Genomic DNA, 16,968 nt, shown 5'->3' on the forward strand with positions numbered 1-16,968 from the left:
GTTCCACATCTCGAAACAACGATGAACCAGACGATTCTGTGGTTGAAATATCTGTAGTGTCTGAAGAATTGTATGAGGAAAACCCTTAAAACTCCATTGAAGGCTTAAAAGGACTTTTGGAGGAGGCCCAAAAAAATCTTCAAAATGAATACGAACGAAACCAATCTTATACAGACGTGCTTCGAGCAGTCAGAGATGCATTGAACAGAGTTCGTGATAACGCTTGGGGTCATTCACGAAATCAGAACGTTTATCGATTAGAATCCCTTTTAGACCTTGCAACCTATGTTGGGAATGCAATGAATATCATAAATGATGTTATTCATAGCTAGGCTCGTTAAAAGCTATATCATTGCATATCTATTTTCATGAATGAAGTATTTATGTTTTATCATGAAAGAGATATCTTTACTATTACTCTCATTGTTCTGAAATTGTAATTACAGAAGAACTTCAACAGTCGAAGATACAAAAATCGCAAACAGAAATGAAGAGACGAGGAACTCTAAAGAAGACGCAACCCCATACAAAATATTTTTAAGTTTAAATCAAACTTAAAAATAGGGGGAAAATGTAGGGGTCCAGTTCAACCTCAACAAATTACATGGGTCATGTTCAACCCAACCAATTATATTGGTCCTGTTCAACCCAATCTATTTACAATACAAACAGACCAAACATAAAAGCCCAACAGAGGCTAGGTCCACGAAGCCCAACAACAATTAGACCAAAACATAAAGTCTGAAAAGGACTTGGTCTTAAAAAGGCAATACAAAGCCGATACAAGTAAGGTCGAACCTAGAACAAAGGGACGAAGCCGAAGATAAGGCAGTTCCTAGTTAAATGGTAACAGTCAAAACTACTGCAAACTCCTCCAAACTGCTGTAAACTCCTCTAAACTGCTATGAACTTCTCCAACTGTCACAATTGCTGGTAACTGCTCAAGAAAAGCATAAAAGGAGTTCATTAAGCTTCTGGAAAAGAGGGGGCATCTGGTCGGAGACTTTGATTTCTTACTCACTCTGTAATCTCAAGTGATAATAAAAATTATCATATATGTAGGTGCCAAAAATGGTATGGCCCCACACGGTCATATAATGACAAATCCAGTTGAACTATTCCGATCCATGAACCTGGCCATCTCAGTTAGGCCCATCTCGAAGCCCATATTGAGGCTCATATACAATCCATGCATCATTACTAAAGTAACATAACAGCTGTCTGGTACCAAAACTGTCATGTTCTCTGACATCTGTCTGCGGGGATTATACAGTTTGTTCATACTATTATGTCTACAATGACTTTCCCTTAGTAAAGTGAAACCAAGTTTCAAGACATTTATGTGTTGACGACCATATGTTGACACCGATACTGTTATGGCGTTGGCTCGTACGAGCGCCACTTCATGAGCCGACGTGCTGTAAAGCAGTTCCTATCATATCTAATCTACCGCTGATATTTACGGTGTGACAGGCTAACATCCCTAGGTATAGCTTCTTTCATATAAATATCTATTCATTAAATACCACCTACAATTCTACACACACTATCATCGACACCTGTTTTGATCATTTCATGTTGCTACTTTATCCTTTTATCTATCTGTCAACCCTGACACATCCGGAATAATAGACCTTTCATGTATTTCCTTTTGTACATGTTGGTCCAATGAAACCAATGAAATGTAAACACAATTCTCGAGATTGATCTTCGTTTTTCTATAAAGACCCCCCTTCGTTCATTGGTGGGGGGATCGAGCATTTTTACCTAGAAGAAAGAACAAGAACATTTTGACGAACCCTTCACAAAAAACATACTTAGACAAAACACTAAAACCATAGTTGGTCTTCCATCTCCGGCAAGTACTAACTTGATCGTCGGAGCCTCCAAGACCAACACCCCCCAAACCAGTTGAGGAGCTTTCACGGCTTGCCTTGTTGTGAAATTTGTAGGATTTGAAGCTGTAAACGGACCCCACAAGAAGAGAAGTTGACCATTCAACGATTGTAGAAATTTACCTCTACAATATCATTCTGTATCGTGAACCTAGGCTCAACGCCGAACCACGTAAAATCTCTCTATTTTATCTTATATCTACCCAATCACCATCAAACAATTCAATTGTCAATAATTTATATCAACACCAGGCTAGAGCTTTCTTTCTACTCCGTGGTTTTTCTACCGCCGATGGGGGCCGTACACTTTCTGGTAATGAGATTCCCTCGGGCGCTCAGGTGAGTTTAACACGTGAAACTCGTTAATTCAAACAATCATTTCTCGATGTCTTAACGAGTACCCTTAATTAGCTTGCCGAAACTGGTTAGACTTGCGAGTTCTTCTTGATTTTTAATTGATTCTTTTAGTTCTCTCTAATTTTTTAGTTTTTAAGCAGAGATAAGTTCTAATACTGAAAAAATAAATAGAGTTATATCATCATGCCGTCCTTAAGCAGAGCGAGAGGAACGAGGATGGGATAGAAGGAACAAAATGGAAACGAAACGCAGTTGGGGATTTGAGTCCATTTTTCCTTCCTTCACACTTCACAGTGTTGCTCAGATCTTGCTTTTAATGCTCTCTCTGCCTCCTCAGAGTTCCGTCATTACTCCTCGAGATCTACGCTTATATATATATATATATATCAACTTATATACGCTTGTTGTGTTTCAATGCGCTGCAGCAGACTTGGACATTGGAATAGTTTAGGGGTATATATCAACCATAAATGCAATGAAATTGTACTCTGTTTCTTTTACTTAATCACGTTAAAGTAATGTGTGCATTATTTTCAAATTACACTATTCACTTGGCTTCAATTGGGTTTGATGAATTTTAAGCTCTAAATTCTTGCAGTTTAGTTTGAGGTTTTTGTACTACATGAAGAGTACGATTTGTAGTATGACATTGATACGTTGATGTATGAATTTCGTCCACAAATACAATGACAATGGAATGAATCAGTAACAATTGAATTTAATTAACAAACATCAATCACTAAATACTAACGGTTGTGACAATTTAATAGGGGGTGAGCCTTTTGCGTGGTCCGATAGTGAGCATCAGATCATCAGATGATGGAAAAGGCTGCATCTAATCAATCTCTTCCTTCGTCTTCCAAGCGTTCAGCTGCTCTTGCTGGTACCAGCTTTTACTTCCTTTGTTCTTTTTTTATTTTTTTTTATTTTTTTTTGGTTGTTCCTTTTTCAAAGACAACAAATACTGTTCGCTTGTTAGTTCAATAACTCCAATAAATAATTGCCTGCTCTGCTCTGCCGGTGTAATTAATTATATGAACCGAAATGTATGTGCTTTTTTCTTCTTCTTTCATCCTGTGCCATTAACGACACATCAGTTCAGATGTGAAGAGCAAAAGTTGTTTTTCTCTTCTACTTTTGTGGTTACACCTACACCTTCATTGATGAGGAAAAGATACCCATGCCACCCAATATTACACGTAGACCTCGACGACCACCATTTTATCAAATATCTCCTTTACCAAAAAGATGAACAGACAACTTGTTTTTTTCCTGATTCTGTGACACAAGGAAATAAATAATTGCAGATTAGGCTGTTGTTTTAATTTGGACCATTGGCTACTCCATTAAATATTTTGATTCCATTTTCGGTGTTTGTTTGTGTTTAAATTTTATAACTTTGCGAGAATTCCCTCCACCTCCTCATGAGTCGTCCCTTTCACACAACCAAGCCAACTAGCCAATGCCTTGTGGCAGTGCATAAATGATTCCCTTACACTTACAGCGACCTTTCTATAATTCTATTCCTCTCTATGCACGCAAACTTCTGTCCTCTTCCTCTCAATGATCGTCCTTTTTACCCTCCAGTGGACTTCAAATTTACCTTGCACTGTTTTTCGGAATTAAAGCACAATATATGAAGTATTTATTTTAATCTATCTATTTGCACCCGCCTATTAAAAGTTAAAACACTGAAATAAATCCATTTTGCGGTTTCAAAATTTGAAAACATATTTCGTTTGTTTCTTTTGTGACTATTAAAGCCATTTTTGTCACTTTACGTCTTTACTTGCTACCACAAATTCAAATTCATTGTCAATCATTTGGCCCGTACTAGTATTGGTCTATATCTATCTTCTTAAAAAAAAAAAGTATTGGTCTATATCTAGAACCATCGTCTATCTTGTGAACTCCCTTCCTATACACAACGAGTTTGAGGAGTTTCTTTCACTCTATTACTGGTTTTGATGGCTAGCTTCCCAACCTCAATGGGTGAAGGTCTTTTTCTTTCATTTGCACTCCTTTTGGCGTTTAATTTGATATATAAATTTAATCTATGAACCATCATGTAGTGAATGAAGCCATCACCTGAGTAAATAGTAATACTACCTTCTCCCGTCCTGTTTGTTTTCAATCTCTTCACGCTGTAAGTCACATTTAGGTGGTTCATGACAGATTTGGATGAGAGAATGAAAGCAATGCTTATCACTGCATTCGGAAAAGAGGACAATGCTGGTGATACCTTTGCTGAACGAGCGGAATGGTACTACAAGAAGCGTCCTCAGCTTCTTGCGCTCCTCAAGGACTTGTACAATGGATACATCACCTTGTTGAACAGTTGCAGCCGAACACAAAGCAAACACAGCAGGCATCCATCTCAAGTCCTGACGATTGATCACATATGCCGCTATCAACAAGAATATGATGATGCTGAGACCAGCCAAATTGACTCGGACGCTGAGAGCGCTCTCTCTTATCAACAGCCAATTTCTGCGCAAAATCACAGCATAGTCAACATTGAAGACATTGTTGCAGATCTTGTGATCAAGAACATGGAGAATGATTTGTTAAAAGACCAAGTAAGTGACATGGAGCAAGTAAGCCATGAGGCATCGAGGAAGATCGACCTGTTAAAGAAATTACTTGAGCTGTTAGAATCTGAGAGGATGGTATTACTGAATGAGAATGCAGGGTTAAGGTACAGGGTGACGGCTCTTTTGGAGGAGAATGAAGGGTTGTCGTCCGAGTCCATGTTTATGAAGAGAAAAACTGCAGAAATGGCTAGGTGTGTGCTAAAGATGAGGGAGGATCACAGAGTGTGTATGCTCAGTCAGAAGATTGAGAATCTGCAAGAGCAAATTTACGGGTTGGAAAAGAAGAACAAGGAGTATTATCAGCAACTGGTGAAAAAGGACGATACTGAGAAAGAAAGGAAAGACAGCAACTCGAAGGTGAATAGGAAGAGTATTGGAGTTACCGGGGCAGCTTCAGGGTCTGAGGGTTGTTTCCGTTTTGAGAAGCTTAAGGTCGAGAAGAGGACTGAAGATAATGGACAGAAAGCGGACAGTTGGTGGAAAAGGGTTAAGAACATGGATTTCTTAGTCTGTGGCCTGCACCAAAGGTGTACTTGTTAATGCCACTGATCTCCTAAACCTCCATCAAACAGGGTGCCATATATAGTATTAGTTTAACAGGTGCAAATTTTTGCCAGAGTCTTCTACGGAAATGAAGTTATCAACTCCAATGTGATATGTAGCCCTCTTGGTTTAATAGAATCTTTTGGGAAATATAAGACTTTGATAAAATAGAAAGATATATTTTATTTTTAAATACGTCGATGCAGCACTTAATTTGAAGTGATAATGCAGTGAGAGGTTGATGTAAAAGGTCCAACAATGTGTTTAAGCTTTTGAATGGAATTGTGAAATGAAAACAACACAAAAATGTTGTGGAAATGTAAATCAATTCTTCACAGACCCCCAAAGTAACATAACTTGAATGCACGTCCGTTGTCATCGACAACAAGCTCTTGACTCATCTTTGAATTTGCAGCAGGAATTTAAGAATAGAAGGAATTCCTTTTCAAGCTTACCAGCAACAAGTAACAAGTAACAAGCACTCTCTTCTTTCTCCTTGTTGCCTCCATCAATATGCTCAATGCAAGAGGAGTGACCCGCATTGTTGGATATGCAGTTGGGATCTCTTCACAGATTTCTCCAACTGGGCACATGGGAAAAAATTCCACGTTGGTGAGATACTAGGTAAGTACAAAAAATTCATACAAGAGTGCAAAAGATATGTAAGCAAAAATATGCAAATTTACGCCAAAAATGAAGAAAATAGTTTTTCCTTCTATTTTAAAAATATTTGAACATGGAATAACTATTATGCTCTGACTGTGTTTAACTATGAAAGAAGTTTGCATAATGTAATGCAAGTGAACTCAACTGCGTATGAAGATTGCTTAAAGGAGACACAAATTGGGCTACAAGTGGCAAAGATTCGCTGGTTTTATCAGAGGTTGGCCAAAACTGGTACATATGTGGAGAGTGAATTGGTCACTGTGAAAATGGGCAGAAATTGACAGTAAACGTGGTTTGTTAAATAACTAAAAATTTATGTGCCTTTGTTAATGAGTGAAATTCCCTGAATAAAACAAAGTCCTCTCTTCCAGATCATCAGTGTAATATGTAAAAAAGCACAATGGAAGATTGCTTTTCACTAAAGCATAAATTCCTGAAAGATGCAAAGTGCAAACCACATAAGACTAAACAAACTGACAAATATTTACATATGCAGCAAAACATATCTATACACTCTCTTATACATCATGTCATGCCTCTATCATCTAATCAATACCTAAATGTCTTCCATAAATTTATTAGTAACCAGCACTTTCGAATAGTTTCACAAATCAAAGATAATGGTGAAGTGTATAACTGATATTTTCAAGTGCGAGACCTTGGACTTAACTAAATCAACTTTTCAATTAGATGTGGTTCTTGTTAGATGTTTAGTCCTGCAAAATTTTGTAAACCAAAAAGAGTTATTGATTTTGCAAATGATCCCACCCATTTGGGTGGCAATTTGTAATATAAACATGCCTTGCTACACGACTAATCTTAATCCAAACAACATTTTTCATAGAACCATACAATTTGCTTTGAATGTACATTTGGTTCATCATCATCATCCGAGCCTTTATCCCAAAAGTTTGGAGTTGGCTACATGAGTTTATGAGAACATCACCGGGAATCCATCACATGTATTTATTTTCTCCGTTCATTTTTATCATGAATGTACATTTCACTATGGGATCAAAATATTCACCTCAACCTCAAAATGTGGAACAAAACAAAATTTTGGGTCGCTATTCAACCAAAAAAAAAAACAACAGGTAGGAATTTAAACTAGAAGGTGGAGGTAAAGGGGGTCAAAACCTGAAAGCAGCAGCAACATCTTGATTTAGTCCCCAGAATCCACAAAAACATCCATATTTGTTACATAGGATAATTTCCAGGTGAATTTACAGCAGTCAACTTTTCCTGAAGCTTTGCCATCCGTGCCTGAATAACAAGGATGAGTGATATAGTTAAACGATGGGAGGATAAGAGAGCGGTGCTTGAGAAACTGGGAATTGAAATTTGTTTCTGGAGCGGCATGGGGCGAAATGATGGAACAAAAAATTTGCAAATTAGCTCCACATACTAGCTAGCCAATGGAATACAAGGAACAATCCATATAGATTTGGCCTCAATGCTTTCAATATCCAAGGATGTTGAAAATACCAGTAATCGTTAAGAAGCTTGGAATTCAAATGCTACATACCTTGAAAGGTTTGGATCGACCAATAGAAGGATCTATCTGCAAACATGTTGAATATGACTTTTCTGCTGCATCAAATTGGTACATGGCCAAAAGGGCATCACCTTCGCATATGTAAGCCTGCAAAAGAGAGATTTACAAATATATCTCAGTGATAATTCAGTGTTCATTCTGGTATAGTTTATATACCTAAAGATTTTTTTTGTGTGTGTGTGTGTGTATAGATACACACCACAGTTTGGTTGAAACTGCTCAATATGCACTGCAGTTTAGTATTACATAGATAAACATATTGTTGACAAATTGCAATCATCAAACCACACTTGGTAACCTTGCTTATGGGAGTTGCTTAACCATTTAACACTTGGGATTTAGGATCAGCGGATCCATACTAACCATAAGCAAACATATATATGATTGTGTTGTTACCGATTTATAAAACTAAATACAAGAATTAGTCCCACCTCAGTATATTGATGAGCTAACGCCAAAGCCTGTCTTGCATCATCAAGTGCACCCGAATGATTTCCCATAGCTAGTCTTACAATGGACCTGTATGCAGAAGATACTCGCATAAATTCATTAATGACAACAGACCCAATAAGCAAACTATTGATTACATGCTTCCTACATGCGAGCTCCTTTTTGGGATGCATGAATTATTCAAGCAAATGCCTACTGAATCTTTAGCAAGCTCAAATACCCCTCACCACTCTACAATAAAAGGACAAGAAGGCTGAACAAACCTGTCCTTATAAATAATATGGAGGCCCCCCACTGGATTTAATTCTGTAGCCTGCAGCATTAACGAATTCACAAAAATTAAAAAAAAAATCTATTTTATGAAATAATGAATCTAATGAATATTCAATTAATTTACAATTTGACGAAGATGGAGAGCAAGTAGTACTTGACAGAGCAAGAGCTCGGCATCTGAGAAATCGCCATTCAAAATTTTACCCTCGGCTCTCTTTCTCAGTGAGAGCGCATCCAGGCTCTTCATCGCAGCATCTGCACCACCATCTCCATAGCAAAAACCTGCCATTATCTCAGCGGCCCGAGCAGCAGTTCCACAGTGCCCAATGGTAACTCCGTCGGGTAGAAGAGCGAGGTTCGGTCCGGCGCCGCAGCGGCCTAGGCATCCGGAGCGATTGACGGAAACATTTGGTGGTGCCAGGCCCGTTAGGGTTTCTAGGATCTGCATCGAGCCTTGCCTGCGGCAGGTGCGATTCGTACAGACTCGGATTTCGTCAATTTGGGAACATTGTGTGGAGGATAAATGATGAGAAGCGGCGACGATGATCGGGACAAAGGTTAAGGAAGCCATTTCTGAGTGTGTAGATAGACCAACTGTCTTTGTTACTAGTGTAATTCTTCGACGGTTATTACCGCCAACTATACGAACGAACGTTCCCGACTCCCGCCTCGTATTATCTTAACGGTACCACTAAACATCCCAAATTCCCAAGTATTCTCAGCCAAACACTTTTAAGTCCATTTGGCATGCTTACACAATAGTCTACATGGCAAAAATCAACATGTGACATGTAAAAAATGAATGACATCACACATGTTTATTTTTTCATAAATAAAATTCAAATTATTTTATCTCTTAAAATACATGTTAGATTTCGAGAAAAATTACATATTTGAAATTAGTGCGTAAAGCTCCTTTTAACAATTTCCATTATCGATAGTTTTTATCCGGTCTTTTTTAATTACATTGTTTTTGAATAATAATGTAATCTCAAAAAACAAAAAAATTTCATTGTGAATAAAGAAAACAATAAATTTCAAATCTATTGCTCAATTCCATTATTTTTATCAGGGATATATATTGACAAAATTGACCAGATTCGTTGTTTTGTGTACTTGGTACGTGAGATTATGTGGGTTTTAGTGTTTTACGCATTAATTATAAAATTGTGTTATTTTTGAAAACAACGTAATTACTATATATGCTATGTAAATTGTCTGTTTGAGTTCATTGTTTCAAACAATGAAATATATATTATAGGTTGTTTATTGTATTTTTTATTGAAATTACTTTGTTTCGAAAAACAATGTAATTCTTGTATAGACTGTATATAATTTGTTTGATGTGAAATTCCATTATAACATGATAGTAGAACAATATAATTATAATGTTTTAATAAATTAGGCCTGTGTTACACAAGAGCTAGGATTTTGTTAGGCGTCTCATTCAGAATCTTCTCGCACAAGTGCGACCCAATGAACCCCCCTAACCGATCATGCACTCTAGTCTAAATCGAACATCCCAGTCACTGCTCTCGTTGTTACTTTCTATTGTGGAATTGAAACAAAAAAAAAATGCGTAGTAAAAGCTCGTTTTATTTGTGCCACGTAGACTTAGGATAACGTTGGGATATTTATCATTTTTGCTTAATCAAGAATCCATTCCAAAATTAACGGATAGGAGGTTTTTCCTTTCGGAAAGTTATGGGTTCATGTGCTTGCCTAAGACAAGTTGTTTGTAAACTATTGTGTGAATCTATGGATTCATCTTGTGTACACTGTACACCCACAAAATAGTGACTAAACGTTTCAGGTAAAAAAAGAAGGGATTTTTATCCATAAGGTCAACTTATCAAAATACCCTCCCTCCTTCTTCTTCCTCCTTTCTTCTTATTTTTCTTTCTTATTCTTTGCGCCACCATATCGGAAATTGGTCGTCCGACCATCATTTTCGATGAACGAACTATCGAAATGAAACTTTTGGTCTGCCCAATCAAAGCCCAGTCATCACCAATAGTAGAAAATCACTTGAGTCGCCGAAAAAGTTTCGTGAAATCACGGTCACAATTTGAAAAAGAACTAGATTCGACCAATACGGCAAGCGTCGACGACCATCAACACCTCCAATCAACTCCACAGCCTAAGGCGCATCACCTTTGAGGTTTTATTGCTTTTTCGTACTTTTTTTTTTCCATCTGAAATCGGATATGAATATGTAGATATTATATATGTTTCGTATCTATCAATATTATATATATTTTGTATTTGTCAATATTCTTCTAAATTGAATATGAATATGCAGATATTATATCTGCTTTGGATCTGTTATGATATGATATCGATTTTGGTCCTTTCGAAACTTCAAACAAATAACATTTCATTAAGGACAAATAACATTTTAACAAAACAGATAACATTATGACAGATATCAAATTAATCGAAACAGATAACATATCATCTGCAATTTGTATATTTCACATCAGAACAAAAAATCATGAAAATCACCACAGAAACTGCCGAAAATAATGATGTGATGACAGATCGAAGGAAAACAACAAGATCTACAAGTCTCGTGGTGAGTATGAGTAGATCTAGTTCGAACACAACAAAAATCCGGTTGAAAAATCACTAAAAAAATGTCATAGAACTCTCAAATAAGCCACAAGGGGCATAAACAAATATTCTGGCAGCGTAGACAAAGCTTCTGACGGAGATCCAAGATGAATCATGTGTAGGATGCATGTGCCATGTTTGAGGATGCAGATAAGGGTATTTTAGATAATAAAACCATATATTTTGACTTTTTGTCTTTCTTGGAATATTAGTTCAAACTATACGAATTTTATGGAATAAGACTTTTAAGAGTGTTCTTATTGAAACAAAATTTTCCAATGAATGACTTATCCTTGATTTTCCAAAAAAAGAAAGGTAAATATAACACGACAGCCTTACTGAAACTACTTAACATCTAGCGCGGGAGGTACTTTCGAAAAGCAGTTTGTTTTACAACTCGAGTCTTGGCATACTTAACTACTAGTCTACTGGCAACAACCCCAACATTCCAATGGATTTTAGCACAGGGGCCCATGAGACCAAGCGGTTAAAGCAAAAGCAAAATGTCCAGAACCAGCCGCCAAGTGAGGAGTGACCAACAGTGAAAGTAAGGAAAAAAATCTCCCAACTTCACTCCCGATTTGGTTGTAATTTCTCAACTACTACAAAATACTCCCTATTTGCGGTGATTTCAGAAGTGAGTGACCAGGGTGGAATAAAATGTATTCGAGTAATTGAATGAAACTGCAAGGGAATGAGACTTTCAGTGTGAATTAGAATTTTGATCGGCAATCATTTGTTTGTGTTTATTAGTTTGAAACCATAGTACAGTTGTAATTAGTCCCACCTCAGTAAGAATGACAAGCGAACACATCGAAGTCTCCCCCTATCCGTTCTCACTTCATCAAATGCACAAAGACGTATAAAGGTCACGAATTTGAGCACAAAAAAACTTTAAAACCCAGTTACATCCTGTGGGGGGGGGGGGGGGGGGGGGTGTTGGGCGGGTTGGGGTTGCAAAAATGCCCAACTACTTTGCCATCCGCTACATCAGCCTGATTAAGTCGAAACAAGAAAATAATTCCTCACAGTTCAGAGGAAACCAACCAACAAATTGGAAGACTCAGTTGGAATTCCACCAAAACATCTATGGTAACAAAACCATCCAGGGTCACTAACAAGAAGATCAGAAGATAGGACATTGAATCTTGATCAAAAAAAGAAAAAGAAAGCAAAACATAATATGCCCAAAAAAACATAGAAGAGCACAAACCCCTCTAAAATTCTCTAAGATGCAGCAGCCTTCTGACCCTCCTCTGCTGCAGCTTCAAAAGTCTCCCCAGAAACAAGCTCAGGAATCACGTCGTCGTCTTCCTGTGCCATGTTTGCACCAGCACCTGCAGCAGGTGCCTGCTTCTGGAATTGCTCAGCCAGCTTCCTCAGATTGTCCAGGTTATCAGGACCTGCAACATTTCATACAGTAAAATAATACGAGAAATAAAAGGATTGAGCTTAAATCCATGAGTCCCATGTAATCATGAGCTCGTGATTCAGAGATGAGAATTTACATACCCAATTGGTTTATGATATTGGGAAGAATGTCCTGCAATTCTGGAAAGAGAGGTTAACATCATTAGAATGTCGGACAACATAAATATAAAAATTAAGAACACCTTATCGAGGAACCCAAATCATAAACTCTAAACATTTGACGTGCAGATACTGGACATGAAAGAAATAAGTGCAACTTTTGTGACATGTGACGGGTAATATATAAAATTAAAGGTTATGGAAGAAAAAGATTGAGAGACATCATACTCTTCATTTGAGGAGAACCACTAACAACCCATGTGTTTGCAGCAATGGAAGCTTGAACTGAAATGCAAAGCAAATATCTGGTCAGCAGACAAGGATCATGTAAAACATGAAAGATGTTACGGGATCCAAGGTTATACCTTTGGGGTTAACAAATTGGATGACTACATCATCCATGAATATGTTGACTTCCTCAATTGCTGGTATAGCATTCACGCCTATTCTCTTCAGGGTGCTCTGAAGCCTTTTGTCATCCGTGGTAGTTGTCTTGTGGACAGCCTTCTTCTTTCTATGGTGAAGATTACAGAATCAGATTAGAATTCACAGACTACTGCAAATAAAACTCAAATATGGGTAAGACAGAATATAAAGAAAAAGAGATGTTAGAGCAGTAGACACAAACTTCTCCATAACAACACAATCAAAGGCTGCTACTACTTTTCTGTGTTCTCACAATAATCCAAAAGGGAATGGGGTGCATCAACTACTAAAGGCAAAACTATATTTCTCTATTTTCTCTTGCAAGAATCATTATGATTCCAATAAAGGAAAACATCAGAATAGAGAAAACGCCATGGTTACAGAAGTACAGGGACATCCATGTTACACTAGGCACTCTGGGCCTTGAATCCACTAAAGCGTGCCAGATTACAACGAATGACAAAATGCTGACTAAAAAGTTTGTTCCAGTAAATTATGTAACAAAAATACCTGACCACAACAGCATAACCTCATTTAAATAATTCCCAGAAACAACTAATCATATCAATCCACTGAACAGTGGAACAATTTCCTTTCCAATAGAATACTATGATAAACCACATCTGAAATTTTCAGTCATCTTTACACACTAAGCATATAAAAAAACTTCAGTATCAAGTATAAATTTTTTATCAAATAATCCTTTACCTCCTCATGGTACCCTTCCCACCAGTGCGAACAGCACCAGCCATTCTCATAAGTTTTTCAGTATTCATCTGCTTAAAAGTTAGAAGATGGTCAATGACGAGAACTTCCTATAGCCATGACAGAGAATACTGAGGAAAATATTAACAAACAAGAAGAATCACTAAGCAATTTCACCAGAATTGAATGAGTACATATAGCTGACAAACCAAACGGTATATGCATCACACTGGATAACTAAAATCCCATGGAAGAAATGGAAGACAACATCTAAACTATGCAATTCATAACACCACCGACATACAAAAACCAAACTATATATGCATTACACACTGGATAACTAAAACCCCATGGAAGAAATGGAAGACAACATCTAAACCATGCCATTCATAACACCACTGAATACATATAAAAAGACAAATACGTTTAAACGGGATAAATATACTTAGGCAAGAGTGCTTCCTTTTTCTTTTTTTTTGGCGAAGCAACATAAATAGCTCAATATCAAAAAGAGTGCTTCTTATTGACCTTCAAGAGTTATCTTTATAGAGTCCCGTGATACAAACTGTCAAGTAAACATGCATCTGCCCTCCCAACTGCAAGATAGACTCTATAAAGATGCAAGTGCAACGACAGCTGCTAAGAACTAAGGATTAACTAGACATTTTGCTGAACAGTTGAATCCAACAGAAACATAAAAGTAGGCAGATAAAGGTTTTCAAATTATGGAAGACATTACGACAAAACGTACACGGATAGGCTTACAAAGAGCTAGATACAAAAAATGTCCCTAGATCGCCAAATATTAGCTAAACAAACAGCTCAAAACCGAGATCAGAAAAACATTCAAACCCTAAGATCAAGCTGTAAAACAAGTTCATACGTATAAACAAAACCGATGAGAATCTAAGAGATACCTTGTCTTAGGGTTTTGGGTGGCTATAGAGAAACGATTTGGCGTAGAAGATAAGAAAAAGAGAGAGGAGGGAGGGGATTGCTTCAGGCGGCGCCTTAGCACTGACAGAGAAGCCCTTAGCTCGCTAATAAGGTGTCAAGTGAACGATGGTGATATGTAGTAAGGGTCTAGATCTGACGGTCAAGAAACGGCATTTATTTTCCACGTGTCATGTTATGATTGTGTATGAAATTGACTGTGTTTATTTTTGTTGAAAGGCTACATTGATGGATGGGGTCCACTCATTGTGGGTAGGAGATCCAATGGAATTAACTAATTAAGCACCAGTGACCTTATTTCGAAATAAGATGAATTGGTATTTGCACACCAGTTTAGACTCACTTCACACATATTTTTTTAAAAAAATTTTAAGTTTATCAAATTATCTTAAAACATATTAATTTTTGCACATTATTTTTAATGCAATTAAGTTAAACTTTGGATGAAATTGCAACTGTCCCAACTCACGAATGCTTTTATTATATGTTTTAGCAAAGTTGGAGGCCATGATGGTGCTTGATGCCTTCCCCTCCTTGTCAAAGGTCGATCCCTATAATGGTTCTGCAAGAACATGAGCACATTAATTTGATATTCTCCCTTAAAATATCAAGCAAAAAATAAAAGTGTTTGATCAAATTTATAGGGTTCATGAGATTGCTGCTATTGTAAATAAAGGGAAATTTTATTTACACCACATAAACTACTAAGTTTACACAACTTTTTGATTTTTTTATTTACATATTATACTATAAACTTATAAGTTTACACACAAATTCTCTCAAGAAAGAGATATAATTCTATAGGCCAAAAACTTTTCAACGCAAGATTTATTGAAGAAGTGTTGAAGATGGAAGATAACGATTCACATAAAGATTATACGAATGACTATCAACTTCAACAACTTGAAAAGAACATTGTCGACTATACAAAGAATGGTGATGGCGTAAAGGTAAGTTTTTTAGGGTTTGTCTCATATACGAAACGATCAACATATACCCTCTGATTATTTGTCTAATCCAATTTTATGAATCTAAATCGATACAAGCTACCGATATATTTGAGAAAAAGATTTTGAGTTGGGTTTGAGTTTGAGTTATTGTGGTTTTTTGTTCATCTAGAACTCTGTTTGGGTTGTAGTTTCCTTGTTGATTAGGTTTCTTACTGGTTGTTTTCATCATTGGCAACAGCAGGGTTACGTGTTAGTGATAAATTTTTTTTAACATGGCTGCCTAGAACCTATCATACCCAATTGTCGAAATCCCTTTTTCTTCTTTCTTTGTCGTCAACCTCCAAAAAATCTCCCCTTATTGACCTGTAATGAGGTATTTATATATGTTTTAAACTCTTCCCAACCTCCTAGAGTTTCCTTCAATAATAATAAACATGTAAACCTCAAAGGAAACTTCTAAAACGATTCGAACTTCTAATTCTCGGATTTTATTCTGTCGAGCAGCTGTTGAGCGCTAGCTGCTGGTCAATATCCTGACATCTATGCTCGAGCATGGGTTGAGCAGCTGTGGAGCGTAAGAAGCTGAAAAAACAAAAAAAATATAATTTATGCAAAATCCGATCTTATTTCGATAAACAACACGTCGATTCAACCTAAAAACGATCATTGCCAAATACTTGACTGAAATACAGAATATAATTTTAATTCAATTGATGAGGTGTGTAAACTTAACACTTTGTTAATCATAATTTTATAAATTAAGGGTAGTTTAGGATATCCATTAAATATTTGGTGTAAACTTATCAAATATGGATGTAAACTTATAAGGTAAAAAAAATATGTAAACTTAGTAGTTTATGTGGTATAAATAAAATTTTCCGTAAATAAAATGGTTGCGTGAGAATGGGAGATAGTTTTGTTGGTCAGGTTGTCTGTCCAGGATTTTGAGATGACCCTCGGGCATGGCTTAGCATGTGTGTAGCTTGTGGGCCTTTCAAAAAAAAAAAATGGTTGCGATAAAGTATAACTTGGTGTATCGCATGTGTATAAATTATAACACTAACATTGACTTTACCTATGACAATTACAACTATACATTGAAAAATGAGAGATGAATGGCTAAATGATTGTCTAGTTACATACATTGGGAAAGAAATGTTTGATACTTCTAAAAGAGGATTTTTGCCGACTCTACCTTGATGTCGTTTCATAGACCTTTGTTTTTGAGGACTATATACTGAAGGATGCTAGAGGCAGCCCATATGACAACATCTTAATGAGTCTAATGCACTTGTGAAGCACCGCTGCAAATATTGATCCTCTAGTACGTCTTTTTGGTTGAGATGATACTCTGGTACTTATCAAACTAAAATAAAAAGAATAAGAGGAGTACATTTGCTTGTTCCCTTAATTTCTTTGCTTCTTTTGTAATTCCATACAAAATGATCTATAAAAAA

The 16,968-nt window shown here is 36.7% G+C and overlaps 3 protein-coding genes across 5 annotated transcripts; 1 reads left to right on the top strand and 2 right to left on the bottom strand.

Annotated features, from left to right (window-relative positions):
- The first annotated feature begins 3,008 nt into the window (after nt 1–3,008).
- Nucleotides 3,009–5,515, top strand: LOC120016226 (kinase-interacting family protein-like). Of its 2 annotated transcripts, none has more exons than XM_038868890.1 (2): nt 3,009–3,135; nt 4,428–5,515. In XM_038868890.1, exons 1-2 carry the CDS (start codon nt 3,069–3,071, stop codon nt 5,384–5,386), a joined length of 1,026 nt encoding a protein of 341 aa, XP_038724818.1. In that variant the 5' UTR covers nt 3,009–3,068; the 3' UTR covers nt 5,387–5,515. The 2 variants fall into 2 exon arrangements, with proteins under 2 accessions (XP_038724818.1, XP_038724819.1); XM_038868891.1 differs by lacking the exon at nt 3,009–3,135 and adding an exon at nt 4,036–4,250.
- Nucleotides 5,516–5,650: 135 nt separating this feature from the next.
- Nucleotides 5,651–9,038, bottom strand: LOC120016227 (small glutamine-rich tetratricopeptide repeat-containing protein alpha). Of its 2 annotated transcripts, none has more exons than XM_038868892.1 (6): nt 8,488–9,037; nt 8,324–8,373; nt 8,042–8,129; nt 7,581–7,697; nt 7,193–7,318; nt 5,651–5,972 (listed from the first exon to the last, which is right to left on the bottom strand). In XM_038868892.1, exons 1-5 carry the CDS (start codon nt 8,902–8,904, stop codon nt 7,253–7,255), a joined length of 738 nt encoding a protein of 245 aa, XP_038724820.1. In that variant the 5' UTR covers nt 8,905–9,037; the 3' UTR covers nt 5,651–5,972; nt 7,193–7,252. The 2 variants fall into 2 exon arrangements, with proteins under 2 accessions (XP_038724820.1, XP_038724822.1); XM_038868894.1 differs by lacking the exon at nt 5,651–5,972 and adding an exon at nt 6,373–6,488 and having other exon boundaries at nt 8,488–9,038.
- A 2,882-nt stretch (nt 9,039–11,920) lies between these two features.
- Nucleotides 11,921–14,664, bottom strand: LOC120016130 (nascent polypeptide-associated complex subunit beta-like). The gene is made up of 6 exons (XM_038868752.1): nt 14,525–14,664; nt 13,611–13,678; nt 12,842–12,990; nt 12,705–12,761; nt 12,459–12,497; nt 11,921–12,349 (listed from the first exon to the last, which is right to left on the bottom strand). The coding sequence occupies exons 2-6, from the start codon at nt 13,676–13,678 to the stop codon at nt 12,174–12,176; spliced, it is 489 nt and encodes a 162-aa protein (XP_038724680.1). The 5' UTR covers nt 14,525–14,664; the 3' UTR covers nt 11,921–12,173.
- Nucleotides 14,665–16,968: the final 2,304 nt, after the last annotated feature.

The sequence above is a fragment of the Tripterygium wilfordii genome, chromosome 15 (assembly GCF_013401445.1).
Source record: "Tripterygium wilfordii isolate XIE 37 chromosome 15, ASM1340144v1, whole genome shotgun sequence".
Lineage (NCBI taxonomy): Eukaryota > Viridiplantae > Streptophyta > Magnoliopsida > Celastrales > Celastraceae > Tripterygium > Tripterygium wilfordii.

Excerpts from the sequence above, each read along its gene's own strand:
- LOC120016130 (XM_038868752.1), bottom strand. The coding sequence starts at position 13,678 with ATGAATACTGAAAAACTTATGAGAATGGCTGGTGCTGTTCGCACTGGT. Across the intron at positions 12,991-13,610 it reads GGGAAGGGTACCATGAGGAG|AAAGAAGAAGGCTGTCCACA; the intron begins GTAAAGGATTAT and ends TCTTCACCATAG. Across the intron at positions 12,762-12,841 it reads CCAATTTGTTAACCCCAAAG|TTCAAGCTTCCATTGCTGCA; the intron begins GTATAACCTTGG and ends TTTGCATTTCAG.
- LOC120016226 (XM_038868890.1), top strand. The coding sequence starts at position 3,069 with ATGATGGAAAAGGCTGCATCTAATCAATCTCTTCCTTCGTCTTCCAAG. Across the intron at positions 3,136-4,427 it reads GCGTTCAGCTGCTCTTGCTG|ATTTGGATGAGAGAATGAAA; the intron begins GTACCAGCTTTT and ends GGTTCATGACAG.
- LOC120016227 (XM_038868892.1), bottom strand. The coding sequence starts at position 8,904 with ATGGCTTCCTTAACCTTTGTCCCGATCATCGTCGCCGCTTCTCATCAT. Across the intron at positions 8,374-8,487 it reads CCGAGCTCTTGCTCTGTCAA|GCTACAGAATTAAATCCAGT; the intron begins GTACTACTTGCT and ends TTAATGCTGCAG. Across the intron at positions 8,130-8,323 it reads CATATTATTTATAAGGACAG|GTCCATTGTAAGACTAGCTA; the intron begins GTTTGTTCAGCC and ends TTCTGCATACAG.